This window comes from Vulpes lagopus, chromosome 4 (genome assembly GCF_018345385.1).
Source record: "Vulpes lagopus strain Blue_001 chromosome 4, ASM1834538v1, whole genome shotgun sequence".
Taxonomy (NCBI): domain Eukaryota; kingdom Metazoa; phylum Chordata; class Mammalia; order Carnivora; family Canidae; genus Vulpes; species Vulpes lagopus.
In genome coordinates, this window is record NC_054827.1 from 149,363,442 (window position 1) to 149,383,121 (window position 19,680).

The 19,680-nt window shown below is 39.6% G+C and overlaps 1 protein-coding gene across 6 annotated transcripts in view; it reads right to left on the reverse strand.

Moving 5' to 3' along the window:
* SLIT2 (slit guidance ligand 2) overlaps positions 1-19,680 on the reverse strand; it is a 348,732-nt gene that overhangs the window by 48,991 nt on the left and 280,061 nt on the right. For all 6 annotated transcript variants that reach the window (XM_041751158.1, XM_041751156.1, XM_041751157.1 and 3 more), the window contains 5 exons: positions 17,080-17,148; positions 14,240-14,311; positions 13,702-13,773; positions 11,571-11,642; positions 8,072-8,235 (listed from right to left, as the gene is read on the reverse strand). In XM_041751158.1, coding sequence (XP_041607092.1) covers positions 8,072-8,235; positions 11,571-11,642; positions 13,702-13,773; positions 14,240-14,311; positions 17,080-17,148 — 449 coding nt within the window. The remainder of the gene's footprint in view (positions 1-8,071; positions 8,236-11,570; positions 11,643-13,701; positions 13,774-14,239; positions 14,312-17,079; positions 17,149-19,680) is intronic.

A 19,680-nucleotide genomic window follows, 5' to 3' on the forward strand; every position in this document is an offset into this window, starting at 1 on the left:
GTAAGATGTGAGCCACAGAGGACAAAAAAAAAATCTAGTTTCAGGAATACAGATGTTGGGGCACCTGGGGGGCTCCGTGGTTGAGCATCTGCCTTCAGCTCAGGTAGTGACCCCAGGGTCCTGGGATCGAGTCTCATATCAGGCTCTCTTCAGGGAGCCTGCTTCCCCCTCTGCCTGTGTCTCTCCCTCTCTCCCTGTGTTTCTCCTGAATAAATAAAGATCTTTAAAAAAAAAGACTATACATGTTTACTATGTCCCTGAAACGAAGGAGGGCAGTCTAGGATAACTAGGGTGATTTAAGACTTGGTCTGGACTTAAGAGAGCCCTCCAGCATCAGCTGTATGGATTGGAAGTGTGCTTAGCTTAATAATTCAAAGGGAAAATGAGCCAAAAGTTTGGTTAACAATTTGTCTTTGCCAGTTACTTTAATCTTTAACAGACAAACTGCTGGACCTCAAATCCATTAAAGCTTGTAGGCAGACTTGCTTACTTGACGGAAATCACTCGCTATGCACCTGACACCAATATCGCCACCCACTGAGAATTGCATTCTCACTTTGATTTATTACTAAAAGCTCCAGACACAAATTTCTAACTATATCCCAGAGTCTGCTTTCATTGTGGCATCCCTTGGAAACCTAAGTCAAATAAGAGAATCCTCTAGCACTGCCCTTGTATAAAGCCAAAGGTACATCAAAGACAACTCAGGAAAAATGTAGGGGGTATTTGATGTTGGGCATAATTAACTAAAAGAAGGTTCTTATTTAAAACCCCAAAACTCTAAGCTTCACTTGCTATTACATTACTGCATTTCTTAAGCATTAATATCAAATGCATATTTTTAACAACATTCCATCACTAGGTCATTCATTTATCAAATATTTATTGAGGATCTACTTCATGCCAGGAAGTAAGCTAAGTCTGGGGAGTTCAAAGGTAAGTGAAACGTCGAAGTTTCTGGAAAAACTTACAGTTCAGTAGTAGGGACATGCATATATCAACTACAGAATGCAGTTGCAAGAGGATGTGGGACATGAAAATGCAGGATTTGGAATATGTGTTTTAAGCTTCTGCAAGGCTACACAGGGGAGGAATTCACTAGGTGCATGGAAATATTAAATCTGGAGATCATTAGAAAAGCCATGGTCATGCTATTGAAATCAGTTCATTTAATAGGGGTAGGAGAAAACCCCATCTATATCAATATTAAAGAATGTAAGAAAAAGGTGTCAGCAAAGGAATGAAGAAGGAAGCAAAGAGAATGTAGAAGAAGGAGCAGTCTCATGGGACACTTGGGTGGCTCAGTGGCTGAGCATCTGCCTTTGGCCCAGGGCGTGATCCTGGGGTCCTGGGATTGAGTCCCACATCAGGCTTCCTGCAGGGACCCTGCTTCTCCCTCTGCCTGTGTCTCTGCCTCTCTGTGTCTCTCATGAATAAATAAAAAAAATCTTTAAAAAAAAAGAGCAGTATTGCTCAATGTCTAAGACAAAAAACAAATATGACTAAAAATAAGCCACTGAAGTTGGCAAGATGGAAATCGCTGGCATTCTTGTAGTTTTACTGTAGGGTTGGAGATGGTCGACACATGATACGGGGTTAAGATCTTATAAACTTGAGTTGGATAAATGATTTAATAAAAACATAAAGGCTGCATATTCCATCTCTGGAATCACTAGGCTTGGCTATTTGGTATATATATATGGGACCTCAGGCCAATAAATGTTCTGGAGTCACAATGGAATGGAAAAGAACAATAATAATTATTTTATGGGATCTTATGATAGATTGAATATGGATGTACGATACTTAAGAACAGACTATGAATTGCTGGTTCTCATCCCCTATTAAAATTAACGTCTGTTAAAATTTCCCAGTGTTTTAAGTTTTCAAAAGTATAATGAAAAAGAGTCTTGTTAAAAAAAAAAAAAAAAACAGAAAAATAGTCCTTGCTTGTTTTTTAAAGATGGTGCTTTTGGCAAGTAACTATGTACAAACCTGAATGTTTTCCTTGGCCAGTGAGCAATTCATAATCCCAAAAAAGCTAAGCTTATTTCAAAATTATAATTATGTGCTGATGGTAATAAATCTGAAAATGTGAAAAGGATTTGATCAAATTTTAAGTATTACTTCAAAATGGATCTAGTTAATTTTTCATTGCTTCTAGTTTGGGCTATATTATTACAATTTTAAAATTTTTAAAGATTTATTTATTTATCTGAGAGAAAGAGAGAGAGAGGGGCAGAGGGGCAGAGAGAGAGGGGCCACTCCACGGAGTGGGAGGGGAGAGAATCCCAAGTAGGCGCCACACTGAGCACAGAGCCCGATGCAGGGCTCGATCCCAGGACCCCAAAATCATGACCTGAGCCAAAATCAAGAGCCAGATGCTTAACTGGGTGAGCCACCCAGGCACCTCTCGGCTGTATTATTTAACTGCCTAAATGACTAAGGACATGATCAACCAGTGATTTTGAGACACAAAACAAAGATCTCAGGATTGTCAAGAACTTCCCTAAAAGGAAGATGTTGATCTGCTGGAAAAAAAAAAAATAGTATTACAATGTCACTGCTGAGATACGTGGAATTTCCCCAAGGAATTCTAGAGCCTAGAGGAATCTTAACATATAAAATTAGTGGAAGACATTAATGTGGTGATGCAGTGTTGGTAATCTTAAGATATGAAAGGTTCCAGGTTTTCTGATCCTTTATCTGAGTTCCTTTTGACTCACTGTCAGAATCTCCTGAAGCCCTGATGGACCTGGGGGTATCAGTTACAACCCCATGATTGCTTGGTCTGGATATATGTTATTAGTATCTTACCTATGTTTCCATTGTCAAATCTCCATACTGTTTTGAGATTATCTGTTTAAATGTATCAGTAGAATATAAACTCTGTGAAGACCAACATCTTTCTACGTCCTGCTTATGGCACGAACTAGAGACTCAATTCCTTGGAACTGTGTCTGGTGCGTAACAGGAACTCACATGACATCCGGTGAATGAAAGAAGGGACATATCATTCGTTTTCACCAGACTGTTCATTCTTTGGCACATGTAAGTGTTTAGTAAATGTCTGTCAAATTAAAAGTGAACAACTTAGTCGTCTATACAGCTAAACCTTGCTGAGCCAAGAGCAACAAAGAAGTTCTCAGAAATTAACAATATTCTGCATTTCGTGGGGAGGGAAAATATCTCTGCTTTACTACCAACTCCTTGATCATTTTAGCATCATCTGATATTTAAAAGATGAAGACTGGACATTTGGGTTATGAAGAAAAGTCATGACCATTTACCTCCCACTCAAGAGTGTTCTAACCCAGGTGTTGTTTTTTTTTTTTTTTTTCCAGGTGTTAATTAAATATTCTCTGATGATCTATTTCATCCAGTTTATTTATTTCTATTGTGCCCCGAAACTATATTATACAATAAAGAAAGTACTCTGAAAAATGTAGGATAAAACCTGTTAACTGAATATATTATTCAAAATAATAGCCTAGCCTTTCCTAGCAGAGAAAACATTTAAATTATATTTATATATAGCTATATAAACATATCTTCAATTAAAGGATATTCATCTTCCTGCTGTAATTTGAAATTACATATTTACAAATCTTAATATTAGGAGCATGTACTTACATGATTTCCATGAATAAAATTAAACATATTAAACTGGCATAACTATGGGAAAAGTTAAAATATTAAAAACTCAAACTATAAAATATTTAAAGAAGTGTCATTTTATTGCTTTCAAGCTCATAAGGCATGTTAGCTCAAAAACTCAGTAGATTTCTTAGAGTGAATCATTTTAATTAGTAAATTAGAGTGCTTTGCCTTCTACCAATACACTTATTATGAATAACTATTTCCAGCAACGCACATGAAAGTGGTTCAAAACGTTCATTTTCCAAGTATGTTTCAATAGTAGAATGGCGCTCTTACTTACATTGATGATTTGTTTTGAGAATATTTTCATTGAAAATTATAAAGTAAACTTCAGTGGTAAACACTGGGGGTCAGTGAATCAAAAATTCTGGCTCCTTAGCAGCTGAGTGCTTCTGAACAAGTTATCTAATCTCTCTAAATTATAATATTTTCATCTCCCAAGTGGGGAAAGAGTGGTACTTACTTTCGGAGTGATATAAAGATTACAGTAGATAAGGATCTATGTCAGATCCTCAGCATAATGCAAACTATCCAATATGAGCTGTTAGTCGTAGTAGTAGTAGTAGTCGTCAGAGTAGTCATAGTAGTAGTAGTAGTGGTAGTAGCAGCAGCGAAGATGCAGCCTGAACTGTCATCAATTGACAACTAGCAGAATCTTAATAAGACAATGAAACTTTGCAATATTTTGACAAATACCGAAATATGCTGGTCGAGGGCACTGTAAGTTTCAATGTCCGCTATCACTCTAAAAGTGCATTGAGTTATAGAAAAACTGAGTAAATCTTAAAGTCTGCTAAATGCAATTACAATCTATTTATTGAGTTCTGAATGTCTACACTTCTTGTCGCCTGCCCTACACCCCTGCGGTCTGCTATCCAGTTTAGGGTGCAGCTGGAAGTACATGCAACCTGTTGACTTGAGATGAATACTAAACTCAAGCACAGTTCCAGCATTTTCCTACAATACAGCTCTGCTCCGGGAGCACCGTGCTCACACCTGACAGCCTGCCCCAACAAGTGGCTTAGTTAGATGCACTTGCACTGAATTTTTCACAGCTACTCTCCTCTAACACAGTTTCTTCCTATGAGCTTTTGTAGCAACCACATTACCCAGCATGGTAGCCAGTGGCCGCACCTGATTCTTTTCCATTAAAGTCAAACTTAATAAAATTAGAAATTCACTTTCTCCGTTGCTTCAGCTACCTCTTAGCAACCGCACGTGGCCAGTGACTACTGTATTTGCACAGATTTGCAACAATTTTACCACTGCAGAAAGTTGTACCAGGCATCCCTGATCCAGACCCGTTTTCCCTCAAGCCTGTTTCCAATCATGCCACACAAAGAACTAAACAAGATGCCGTTAAAGGGGAAAAAAAGGTCAAACCAGTTAGCTATATCTTGAGTTAAACAGTCATTTATGTATGTGCGTATCTTTGTTGTACATGTCGGGCTTCTGAGGACATTTAACAAATGATTGTGAACAATGACCCTCAGAGAATTGAATATAAGTATGTAGCTTTTCACAAATTTATATTACCATGAAATATTTCTTAAAGTAGTATCTCCAGGGAACTCTCAATGTTGAGAAACACAGGTAAGCACTAGCATTTTTTAGAATGGAGAGCATGTATCCCTGGGCGTGGAGAAGTATGAGAAAATCACTTTATAGTTTCTCAACTTCTCCATATAATCTTTCCGAAACACATCTGCCCAATGATAATGCCTAAGAGAAAGTTTTAGTGCCAGTTTCTGTCCCCATCTCCCACTTGACAATGTCCTCCACTTTCTAAAACAATGAGATGCCTTTCCGGACACCAGGAATTGTGGGTCACTGCCCCCAAAGATATTTTGTAATCTGTGGTTACAAAAGAATAATTTGAAATGTCAGTGATCTGCAAAGCCTCTTGAAATCAGTGCACATAATCCCAGAGAGACATTTCCAAGAAAACTGTACTTTCAATTTTTAATAAAAAACATTAACACGTTGATAAATAATTATGCCATCCCAAGCAACGGTGCATGAGTATTAACAGCAGTTCAGTTTTAAGAAAAAATTTAAAGACTCAAAGACTTTCGGTGGCAGGACATTTTAAAAAATTCAAATTCTATAGATACTTTTGAAGCAAAAAATAAGACAATTTGCTGAGGTACTGGAAATAGAAACTCGAGGAGAAAAACAGAAGTTCAAGGAAAAAAAGAACAATGTGAAATCTAAAGAGGATCTTGTTTTTGTCTCTTTTAAATTAGCTCTGACATTTAAAAAAATAAATAAATTGGCTCTGACATTTAAATTCCATCAAATGCATTTAGAAGAATAATAGAAGAGTTGTTTTGTTTTCGTGAAGGGTGTGGAGGGCAAGGAGCAGAGGGAGAGGGGGAGACAGAGAATCCTAACCAGGCTCCACGCCCAGCACGGGTGCCTGACCCGGGGCTCGATCTCACGACCTGAGATCACGACCTGAGCTGAAATCAAGACTCAGACACTTAACAGACTGAGCCGCCCAGGAGCCCCTGCAAGAGTTTAGTTTCAAAATGTCAGTATTTATAATATGCTGCAAGCGACATCATTTGCAGCCATTTACGGCTATGAAAATCATCAGATGCCATTTAAAAAAAAAAAAAAAGGCTTCAAGGGAGTGTAGTTTTTGGAAACTCCTCCTTCGATCAGTAAAACTGCGCGTCCTCTATCGTGGTTTGGTTGGTGTTCTGAAAGGTCATGACGGTCACACTGCCAGGCAACCTACACGGAGCGCTTACTCGTGTGGGGTAATGTGTTTTGCACACACTGATTCAACTAAGCTTTCCCCCTGCTGTACCGAGAGGCGACCCACAAATACAGCTGCATATATTTAAAAGGTACGATGTGGTGACGTGATGTCACATACGCCGTGGAAGGATCAATAAGGTCAAAGTGTCTAGCACCTCCACTTCCTCCCGCAGTTAACCTCTGTGTGCGTGTGGTGAGAAGGCTTCTCGGCGAGTGTGCAGCGAGATACTGGGGTATTAACTACACTCACCACATTGGACATTAGATCCTTGGGCCTTACTCCTTTTTTTTTTTTTTAAGATTTTATTTATTTATTCTTGAGAGACCCAGAGAGAGAGGCAGAGACACAGGCAGAGGGAGAAGCAGGCTCCTTGTGGTGAGCTCAATGCAAGACTTGAACCCGGGACCCCAGGGTCATGCCGTGAGCCGAAGGCAGATGCTCAACCGCTGAGCCACCCGGGCATCCCCGGAACTTACTGTTACCACTCAACGTTTGTGCTCTTTAACATCTGTCTCCCCATTTCCTCTACCTCCCGCATCCCTTAAGCCCTGCAATCTAACATTCTGTTCTGTTTCTGTGACAATCAGCATTTTCTTTACTTTTTTTTTTTTAATTTCACACTAGTACCTTTTTTTAATTTCAATAGTAACACTTTCAGGTATGTACTATCATCATCTGTGCTTACACATGTGGAAACTGAGGCATGAGCTGGTTAAACACTAAAGTCAGGTTATCTAACTACTGAAACGTGAAGCTGGAAACACACACCATGACCCACTGCACGGCACGACCTCCCCAGATGTTTTTTTTTCTACCTAAAATGCCCAGGTGTGGACAATTTATCTCTTCGGCTAGGTTTGCAAGCCTTGGAAGGCAAGATCGTACTGTGCGCTTCTCTAAGGTCAACGATAGCTACGATTTAGTTTTTTTCTTTTTTGATTTAGTTTTATATATATAACAAAGTTAACTGAAAAAAAAAAGTTCAATATTTTCTAGGTATTGTGAGTAGCGTGTCATTTCAGTTCTTGTGGAAATACAAGGTCTGTTATCATTTACATTCTATTTAGATTCTCTATATTGGACACATAGAACAGAAAAAAAAAGCATGTGTTACTAAGGCACTATTCAGAATCCACAAATACATGAAACAAAGGGAAAAGAAAGGGATGCAGACAAGCAAGGGACACCCCCATCAACACAGCAGGTGAGTCAGAGGGTTTGGCCTGAACGCTCGGGAGGGCTCATTTCCCCTTACCTGGCATCAGGAAGCCACAGGGCCCTGGCAGCCCTAGGAGCAGGGCACACACGTTCAGATAAGGCAAAAGCAAAATATTTTACGTGTTAGAGGCTATGAGAGAAAGTTCCAGAAACCGTGTACTCTTCATTTTTCTGTACATTTTAAAGAAAACTTAAGAGACATTTCCCACTGATGACTCCTGCAATCTATTTGAGAAGCCAGGCTCTCTACGTGGGCTCCTCAGGTGACTGCTCAGGGCTGTGCACGCGTGGGTGGCGCCAGGCGGTATTGCTGAGGGGCTTTCCGCCTGGGCCTTCGAAGCCTCGCAGCCGTGGTTTCCTTTTTAAATTGATACAGCGATTTCTTTAAATTTATTTACAGAAGTGAAAGTGGTTAGAAAAGCGTACCTTGACATGTAAATTTTTTGGAGGGAGTCGTGAGTAGTAATTTATCTGCCATTTCTCCGGGGCCGGCACAGCGAGCGATCCCGGGTTCTTTGTACTCCGACTTTACCCAGTCCGATAACCACTGCATGTTGCAATCACAGTAAAGGGGGTTGGCTCCGATTGCTCTGGAAAACAACAGCACAAACACACACACGCACACACAGTGTGGATGTCTTGTTATTTCCTAAAGGAACAGAACTCAAAGTAATGCTCAGTAGAAAAATCCCTATGGAGTTATTGATAACAATTTTTTTTTATTGATAACAATTTTTTTTTATTGATAACAATTTAGAAGAAAACATACACATCGGGGATTTCCCATTTTCCTGAATTATGTGCAGCTGAGACTCAGGGGGTCGTCACTGGCCTTAAAATTTACCTGGGCTCCACAAGATGTTCTCGTATTTGCAGAGACGGGCTCATTTTGGGCGCAAGCCCACCCCCACCACGCAGGTTAATAACTTCTCCCTCATTCACTAATTATTTTTGGAGGACCCGATCACTATGCCAGGTCTCCAGGACCCAACTACAAATAACACGTTATTTTTAACCCCAAAGTACTGCTTCTGGGAAGGTGACTGGCACAAACTCAAACACGCACATAATTTGCATTAGAAGTGCTACAGCGAAAGTATTTACAAGGTGACCTTGAACAGAGGGTAACTTTTTTGGGAGACCGGTGGTTAAAAGCCTGAGCTTTTTACACAGGTAGATTCAAGGAGATGGAAAAGGTTGGGAAGGATGTTTCAGGGTAAAGGATCAGTAAGTGTGAAGGCACAGAGATAAGAAAGGGCACAAGGGGCGACTGGGTGGCCCAGGTGGTTGAGCCTCCAACTCCTGGTTTTGGCTCCAGCGTTCTGACACCAAGGGCCGTGTTGGGCTCTGCACTCACTAGGGAGTCTGCTTAAGAGTCTCTCCCCTCCTGCTCAGGCTCTTTTCCTCTCTCTCATAAATAAATAAATAAATAAATAAATAAATAAATAATCTTTTTTAAAAAGAGGGGATATGAAATAATAATAAAGATGCATAGAGCTAGTTCACCAGAGTGGATCTGGACCTTCACTAGATGTCTGTCCCTTTATAACGTCCTTTATGTTAGAACTTTGGTTCCTACTCCCCTAAGCAATAGTAGTGATGGAAAACAAAACCGAAAGCTGATAGTCATAGCACTGAAATGCAGGGACTGTGCTGCTGAGCCATTTATATGAATGACCTCCTTTAATCCTAAATAGCAACTCTAAGAGGTCAATAGTATTAATAAATCTGTCTTACAGATGGAGAAACTGAGGCCAGAGAAGGAAACCTGTGGGTTTTGTAAACTTGTCAAGCCTGGCACAAGTAGCAGATGCATACAATGGCATTTAAAAATGGATTATTTCCGATTTTTAATTAACTTGTGATTAGTAATGCTTCTAGGTCTATGGTCTAAGCAAAATCCATCGTGTTCTTTCATGAGGAAAGTCCCCAAATATACTTGTGAAACCGTAATACTTTATATTGTAGCAGCTTTAATATCCAACTCTCATGAAGAACTGGAGTGTGGGGAACGTTATGCTCAGATTCAAGCTTCTCTTTTAAATTAAAAAGGCACAAAATGATGTTTTTTGAGTCGTTTGATGGCATCTCTACTGACATTTGCTAAGTCCTTGCTCTGCACGGGGACACGTGGAAAAAGTAAATGGAGCAGGGCTCTTTATGATCTAGAGAATCAAAAACAAATGCATAAAAGAAATATATGACAGAACCAGACACATGGCAAGGACAAGTCAAACTGTTCCTACTGTCAGTGGGGTGCTCGCAGAAGGAGCAGTTTTGTTTAGCCCAACCAGCGTCTTCCTTCAGAGGCCTTTTCTGACAAATCACCCTAATATTAGCAGAGTGACTACTTTCTTCCTGATGATGACAGGAAGACAGTACCAAGTCCTGCACCCCTGAGCTAGGCGGCTTCCCCACGCTGTATCTCACACAGACACATCCATGGACTCTGAGCAGGAGTGGCCCCCGTGTGGACTGTGAGGTAGGTGCTGGGGTTCACACCTGAAAGAGTGGAGGCTTTGCCTCCTGGGACCCTAGCGTTTGGTGAGAGAGATATTAACAGCTGGCACCGAAGAGTCTGATAGACACACGTACCAAAAACCTACAGTGATTATCAGAGCCCCATAAAGCACATTCAGATAATAGCATGACTACTGTTGCCTATCCTTTGACCATCCATCCCTCTTTCTCAATCTTCTAAATGTGTCTTCTCGGGATATAGTGGGTTTGAGAGAGGAGGACAAGCCAAGAGATTCGATGGCAGGCAATTTCTGGGGAACTGGCAGGCAATGGATAATATTCATTGCCTGCTATTGAACGAGACCTGCCCTGACCTAACCAAATTTTAGAGCCTAAAATCTGTCCCCAGATTTTCCTTCCAGGTTTGCCATGGTCTTAACAGCACAGCTATAAATAATGGAATTATGGAATTTGGCCCAAAGGAGTTTTTCGGACTCCATTCATGACATATTTTATTATGTTGTTTTATTGTACTTCCCCAAAATAAGGAGATACAAACAGGCTGCTAGGAAACAGAGCACAAAGAAAAAAAAAAAAGAAAAAAAAATTTTACCAGCAGTTTCCCCCACCTACTATAACGTCTTGATCTATCTCTATTTCTGCAGGGTGCCACAGCACGTGCTGACTAATATTTGCTAAATAAATGAATCCACTCTGAGCAACTCAAGAAGGGCTTCATAAAGGACATGACACTTAGAATGTCACCTGGGTGAAATTAGTCAATTGGAGAAGGACAAACATTATATGGTCTCATTCATTTGGGGAATATAAAAAATAGTGAAAAGGAATAAAGGGGAAAGGAGAGAAAATGAGTGGGAAATATCAGAAAGGGAGACAGAATATGAGAGACTCCTAACTCTGGGAAAGGAACTAGGGGTGGTGGAAGGGGAGGTGGGCGGGGGGTGGGGTGACTGGATGATGGGCACTGAGGGCGGCACTTGATGGGATGAGCACTGGGTGTTATTCTATATGTTGGCAAATTGAACACCAATAAAAAATAAATTTATTAAAAAAATCACTAAAAAAAAAAAAAAAAGAATGTCACCTGGGAAATACAAGGTTTGGGCAAACTGAATTGAAAGGGAGCTGGTGTTCTAGACCCGGAGAACGTTCAGAGAAAACACAGACAGGAAGTTGGAGAGTCATGTTTGTAAGAAGACACTGAGCTACGCAAAGAGAATTCAACTCCATTAGCTAATGGAGAGTAAGGGCCAGACGGACAAATTAAGGCTATCTTGCAGAAAGCCCCGTATCGAGATTGAAAATCTTCACATTTTCTTTAAAGATGGAACCAACCACATCTCATGATGCGACAATAAAAGGTGTGACAAAGGACTGTGTGTTTCAAACTCACTTGCCAGGGAGAGTTTGACCCTAAACCCACATTCACGAACTAGGTACTCACAGGTGTGATAATGCAGAGAGATCACTGAAAGCACCTTCCGGCACAACAGAAATGTCATTTCCATGTAATGAACTAAAAGCGGAAAAAAGGCAATATTAAATTTCTTACATGTCAGAGTTCAGAAAAATGCTCATTCATGGATGAGACTTGTGTTTACAATAAGCAGTTTAAATCGGTACAGAAAATACGGTCTCTTTATTGATACATAGTCTTGGAATAGCTGCGCATCTATTTGGGAAAACAGAAAGTTAGTTCCTGCTTCACATATGCATAAAATCAATTCTAGACTGAAGAGCTAAATGTAAAAACAAAACTAAAAATGTATGAAAAGAAAATAGAGAAGAGCTCCCTTTTATTCACATAGGATGGGACAGGCTTTCAAAGCACCATATAAAACTCAGAAACCATAAAGGAAGAGAGTGATACATTTTTGACGACACAAAATACATCCATAATATGAAAGATAATAACATAAAAGGAACAGAACGGAGCATATTTACAACACACATAAGAGACAAGGGTTAACTCTTCTGTAAAAAGACCTGCAAAGTTAGAATCAAGTAGTAGATGCATAAAGACATAAATATCAATAAAAAGACAAGGTACCCAACAGAAAATTGGAAATTATACGATCAGGCTCATGTTTCCTAAGAAACAAATGATCGATTAAAAAAACAGAATTTGACACAAACGCTCTAATTATTGGAACTTCAAATTAAAACAGGAAGGGAAAATAACATTCCATCTGTCACAGTTATTAATATTATTCAGTATTTGCCAGAGTGCTTTGAAATAGGAGCTCTCTTAAGATAGGTCCCCTGACGGTCACAGAACAAAAGTGAAAGGATCAACGCCATTCACAATTTGCCAGAGGGCTTCGTAGCAGGACTCTATTAAAACACAGTCGGTGGGGCATAGGTTTGTAAAAACTAACAAATCTTGGTTTTTTGGGGGAAACCTGACAGTGACTTTTGGTACCTCACAGTACACCTGACAGTAAGATGGATGCGCAGGATATTCACTCTGGCACCGCATGGAATAATGAAAATCTGGAATCAAATCACGTGACAGCGGGGGTGCCTGGGTGGCTCAGGCGGTTAAGGTCTGACTGTTGATTTCAGCTCAGGTTGTGATCTCAGGGCTGCGAGATGGAGCTTGTGTTGGGCTCCGCGCTGGGTGTGGAGCCTGCTTATGATTCTCTCTCTCCGCTCAAAGACAAAACAACCCCAACCAACCAAACAACCAAAACCCAACACATGATAGTTAAAGATGAGGATCATTAAGCTACGGTTCCCTCATCCTATGGAATATTCTCTACCAGATAAATAGCTGAGAAATATTTTTATAAGATGGAATGGAAATAGTCTAAAGCACGTTGTTAAATAAAAATTAACCAAGGACAGAACACGAACAAATCCAATTTATGGTTTTATACGGTATATAGCTGTTGGGTATACATACATCAGCATCTAAAAATAAACGTATATATAAGAGGACCTGATGACACATAAAACTGTTGTAACTGTTCATTCTGGGGGAGGAGACTCATTGGGAATCATGTTTCATTTCATATATTTAAAATTATGTGGGGATCCTTGGGTGGCGCAGCAGTTTAGTGCCTGCCTTTGGCCCAGGGTGTGATCCTGGAGACCCGGGATCGAATCCCATGTTGGGCTCCTGGTGCATGGAGCCTGCTTCTCCCTCTGCCTATGTCTCTGCCTCTCTCTGTGTGTGTGACTATCATAAATAAATTTAAAAAAATTAAAAATAAAATAAAATAAAATTATGTTAGTAGTAGAAAATGTACTCATTGATTATATAATTTTTTAAAGAAATTAAAATTTTCTGTATTTCGTTCAAAATTAGTTGGATCTCTATAAAACATACATCTCACTATTACCCATTACCAAATAAATGACTATGGCACCAATGTGGTGAGGCCCAAATAAAAGCTGTTGGGTAGTGATACAGGAAGAGATAGAATTTTCCGATTTCCAAATCTGTAGTAAATCCTAATGTATAGATATGAAAACACCCAAGAATCAAAAAAAGCAGTTAAATCATTAAAAATCATGAGCCAAAACTCAGATCCCTGAGATAAGAGACATTCTGTTGAACCTAAGATGCTTACAGTAATCGGAGAGACTTGAGTCCATCGAAGGTTCGAGGAGGAATACATCTCAAACGGTTGTAACTGAGAATTCTGAAAGCAGACACAGTCGATTGGTTTTACTCAGATATCCCAAAGAGGCCAAACGCATTTTCAAAAGAAAGCGGTTACGAGAAAGGTTGTTTAAGCATTTTACAAATTGGGGATACTGATGCACAGTATTTGGTTAGTGCTGGTGTTGTCAGGGACACAGTCGGGCACGCCTCCCACCCCGGCCGACGCTCGTGCCCCCGGTTCCCTCCCCAGGTGACAGGCCGCCTGAGGGTCTCTCCCAACCCATCCACAAACGTAAATTACTCTGTTCCTTTTCTGGAACCCAACACTTTTTTCTTTAATTTAAATAATATTCTATAGTTGTTTATTTATCGAGGTTTTTTGTTTTTTGTTTTTGTCTGTTTCTCCCACAAGATTTATATTTCTCGAGGGATGCCCAAGCGCCCAGGATATGCATTTTGTCCAGTGAGTCAACAAGCACTCGGCACCACGTTTTCATACTCACAGGGTGAGGAGCTGGGTCATGTTGCTGAAGCTCTGATTAGAAAGAGTGCTTATGCGGTTGTTGCTCAAGTCTCTACAAGAGAAAAAGAAACACATGGAGCATCCTGTTAGCCGAGAAAGTGAGAGGTTAGTGATTCTTAGAAAGACAAAACTCTTCTTGTTCGGTTACAATGGTGTTGTGAACACGCCGCTTTTACCCGAAAATAAAACACTGGATGACCCCTGGGGACAGACCGTCGTACTCATAATGATTCAAGCCCTGGCCTGTTGAAATTAGAAGTGACGATGTTTTGCTCTGGCCAGAGAAGTAAGTGTGGGCACCAGGGCGGGTTTCACATCAGAACAGAAGCTCTAGGCTGGGCTCCCTTCTCCTATTTCTCCCTCCGCTCGCTCCTGTCCCAGACCTGTGATGTCCCCCAGCCGGTGACTGTGACCTGGTCCCGGGGCAGAGACATGTGGAGGCCACTCACAACACACACATTTTATGTGCGAGAAATAAGCCTTTGTTCTTGAACGTTCTGTTGGTTGCATATCCTTCATCATCCCTGATATGTAGGCTCACGGGGACCCACAGTCCAATCTGATAACTAAAGGAACTCATTAAATGACATTTGCAAGCACCATAATGAAAAAGGGCAAAGTCACTGGCACACAGTAGGTCCTCAACAAATAGCTGTTTAATGACTAAGTAGATAAGAGAGATGTGGATTTTTTGACCATTGCTACATGGTTGCTTACAGCCAAGTGTACTTGCTACTATGGGCTGTAATGTATACTCGGTGAGCTTGATCTTATTTTTATTACGTGTAATATATATGGGACCATATATGACATATAATACAAATTTTGACTATAATTATATTGTAATGTATAATACAATACAATAATACAGAATATATAATGACATGATATATATCATATATCTTTGGCAATTTTGCAATAGAAAAACATTAGTGAATGTTTATGTCCACATAGTCATATAGTGATAGGCATATATTCGCTGAGTTTTCTTTAATGCAAAATGCTAAATACATAAACAAAAGGAAGATTCATGAATAAATGAAAAATTATAGGACATAATTTATGATCGTTGTATTGTGTACATTCCTTTTCTTTCTAAAAAAAATATATAAATAAATGTAAGGTGCAGAAAAGCCAAAGATTATCCATTCCTTTATTAAAAATAACCAAAATATCAGTAAAATGAACCTATACAACCTGAAAAATGATAGGAATGATATAGGAGCATCATAATCCATCTTCTTAGCTGCTGAAATACTATCCCTAAATTTAGAAAATAAGCATATCTATATTCGCAAAATTTATTTGCCTAGAGTAGCATAATGAATCATTGATAAAGCCATTCTTGGATCTACAGATTCTCATTTTTCATTTCCAAACTGGTCTTAAATAACTGGATACTGTCCCACAAATGACCCAGTTCTGCTGCAGTGACCCTCCGGAAATGGCAGCAATTTAATGGTTTATTTAACAGAAGAAAATGTATGTAATCAGTTCTTGCTGCTACTAAATAAGTAACTAGAGGCAGAACAAGACATATTAGGGAATATTCTCTGTTTCCTAATTTAATCACTTTTCATTTAAATAGTCCTACACATTCTACAAAGTTTTTCTTACATGTTTAAGGGAAATTGAAAATGATGAGCAGTGTTTTAACCAATCACAACCTTCTTAGGATCAAGTTTACTTTGAAAAGTGTAACATTTTCTGTGACTTGCGTTTCTGGAATTCACTAATTAGGAATAAACCTCCTTATTCTAGGAATGCTAGAAATCAGCCTTCTCAGCCAGCCATATTTACTCTAAAATCAGATAGGACCTAACTAAAGATAAAGTGCTTCCCCTTACATTTACTCCTGTTACTGATTTTTGTTAGTTTTTTTTTTTTTGAGGAGATTTATCAATTACCAGCAAGGCTACTCTAACTGTGACATTACATATTGTAACATTGTATCTCTTTGAAAATATTGTGCATATATGGGACGCCCAGGGGGCTCAATGGTTGAGCATCTGCTTTCATCTCAGGTGGTAATCCTGGGGTCCTGGGATCTAGTCCTGAATCGGGATCCCTGCAGGGAGCCTGCTGTGTCCCTGCCTCTCGGTGTCGCTCATGAATAAATGAATAAAATCTTTAAAAAATATTGCACATATAAATAGATTGAAATATTGGTATATCTAAATATAATCTTGTACTACCACTTAAAAATCATTTACGTTTATGAAAAAGATATTATCTTACAAGGGCATCAAACCAAAGTGAAAAAAAGCCCAAGTCTAAAATTTATGCTCAGAATGCCAGCCTGTTTGTCAAGTTTACTTAAATACCGTGTAATTAAAAATGAATTTTAAAAGATTAAATTTGAATACTGGGAGTCCATGGCTTAACTTAGGATGTCTTATATAAGAAAACCAAGCCTAATAAAATGTATTTTCAGAAAAGTTACTACCAACCACAACCATTTGCTTAAGGTCAAGAATAAAGCCATTACTTTCTTTCTTTTCTTGGCTTGTTATAAAATAGCCCCTATTCATCATCATAAGTATCCAAATATACTGCATTTCTGTAGTTCTCCGATACTTAGATTTGTTCAATATTTGTACTCTGGATCGAGGAGGCCCTTTCTCTAAGAAGCGCCATTGCCTGACTGATATTCAATGAAGATGCAGCTAGTGATCCAGAACCGTGATGAGCAAGGAGGGAAGCATCTATCTCTAAATGATTTATATTATCTGAAAGGTCCACCAAATCTTCTGCCCCTTGCTACCCCCACTTTGGTGAAACAGAGTAAGTCAAAGATGAAAAAAATACAATGTTACTTACATAAGCGTTAGATGTTTGTAGTTATAGAGCTCCTTGGGAACCAAGGTAAAGTGGTTCCCATCCAGATACCTAAAAACAATGAAACAATATTATCTTTTTTTTTTTTTTTTAAAGGAACAGTGGCGTGGTGTGACACTATTTCGCTCTTAACTGAGGCAAGGAAGCACTCTGCAATTCTGGCTTTAAGATATGCTCCTAGCGGGCGTTGTCAGATAAAAGAAGTAAAGGCGGGGGGAGCACAGCTGTCCAATTCAGTAGAATTATTTTGTGGGTTGCTCAGTGTACATTATAAAACCAAGGGGAGACTGGTGAGTGCAGCTCTTTGTGGCTTATGTGATGAGGCGCGTCGTGTGTCCAACCATTTGTGCATCAGGTAGAAGGTTCGTGCAATCAAGCATATTTTTATTGGCCTCCAGTCTGCTTGTATTTATGTGGGGACAGTACCATGAAATGCATTCAGTACTGCCAGAGTCTTGCTCCTGAGGGCAAGGCCCCTCTTCACTGCCGTTAACACGTAGCCATACACTTAGTAAACAACAGTGGACGCCTTAAAGGAGGTATTTAGGAATTCCAATTAGATCTCAGGTGGAAACAATATCCTAAACATAATTTTTAAGATAACCTCAGAAGGTTTTATAGAAAATCACAACCTTTAGCAAGAGCACACATGTAGCATATATATATGTAAAAGGAATAATTAGACAACCACGTATACATATGGGGTTTCCTCTTCTGATTAAAGTCAGCAGAATCATCTGAATTTAGATAGACTTTGGGGTTAACTGGCAAGATGTAAAACTAAGTGAATGCTTAGAGTTCTGTCCCTAACGTCACATACAAAAATAAGTAAATAAAAAAATAAACTCCACGTCAACGAGGGCTGTGTTTTCTGAGAATGTAGACGATGAAGGTCAAACGTCTTTCCAGCAACGTGGGCCATCTGCTTTGGAAGTGCCCACAATTGCGGCATGTTGGGCACACAGCACCTCCTACCCCAGTGTTGTGGCCAATCTTGAGGTCTGAGGTTGAAGTTACCAGTATTTTTGCTGGATAGAGAAGTAGCTGAGAAACTGCCTCAGATAATAATCTCTTTCAAACAGTTAAAAATAAAAGGTTTATGTGAATGGCACAAAGTATCATAATCTGTAATAGACACATGACTAAGAATCAGGCCTATGTTATGACATCGAACCTATCTATGCCTGTTCAAATTTTCTGACTTCACATTTCTTCTTCGACTCGTTTCTTTCCTCCACCTCAGTCTTGGTACCGCTAGAGGGAAGCATAATCCCATCTACCTCAGTATCCTCCCTTTATTCTGGAAAAACGTCGTAACAGAAAGCTAAAAAGATTCAGAATGTGTGCTATGGATGTTTACATGTAAAACAATCTAAGAGAGGAATTATATGGAACTGATTAAAAATAATAGATACCATTTGTTCAAAATTGTCCACTAATATGTCCTTGTTTTTGCCAAATTCTTTAATAATTTAATATAATACACAATGAAGTTTTTCTAGTACATGCATGCATGTGATCGTAGAGAAGGATCCTGCTGCCTTGGTATGATTCTAAGAATAAGCTCTTGGGGAGGTAAAACTAGAATTCACAAGAGAGGAGTTAATATTTTCCTCGTCTCTGTGACATATTTCTTCAGAAAAATACGACTTTTCAATACTTTGTAAAGAAACAGATTGAAGACCCAACTGTCTGATGGAGAAACATATGGATGGCATCGGCAGGATGTGACTCAAGCAGGTGCTTAGGTGTAATTTATTATTTTATTTATGTATTTATTTATTTATTTAGTGTAATTTAATACGGAAATTAGAGAATGTTTAAAAGTTTTTGATAGGCAATCGGGTAGAAGCATGAAGGTTTGGGCCAGTTCAGGAGAGATTCCCCGTTACAGATGATCTGGTTATGCCGAGTGCTGTGTTCGTGGCTGGGGTGTTTCCAGAATCGATGCTTTGCATACAGAATACTCTAAAGGCATCTAGCTGGATGGAGAGTAATCTTCGGAAAGAAACACTTACTAAAATAAGAATTAAGTATCTGATTACACACACGCACAAAGCAGTGCTTATAGCCAATTAACAACCGTGACTGGTGGCGAGAGAGAAGCTAAACACTTCAGAGCAGTTCAGATCCAAGAGGGACCCTCTGTGTCTCCGCACGAAGATCACACCTTTCTTTTCCCCTCAAGTGTTCAACTCAGGACCAGATCAGGACTCGCAGAACTGCACCTGACTTGCAGATCAGTTCTCTGATAGCCGAAGGGGCATCTTTTGAAACTCATAACACCTCTGTTGCATGTTTCCGGAAGTCTCTCCAAGCCACTCGTTTAGAATCTTGCTTGTACGCGCGTGCGTGAATTACAGGTGCACAGAGTACACTGGAGCTTAAAGCACTTCTGACAGGTAGTTCCACGTAGGAGAAAACAGAGGCAAAAGGCGCAACTGCATTCACATCGCACCTCTGTCCCTGCTACGTTAGTCTACAGATTACGTGAATGGAATGGTGCGTGCATGTGTCATGTTATTCACGCAACCTTCTCTTGAATTTATTCCATCCCACATACGTAACACGAGGCAGCTAAGA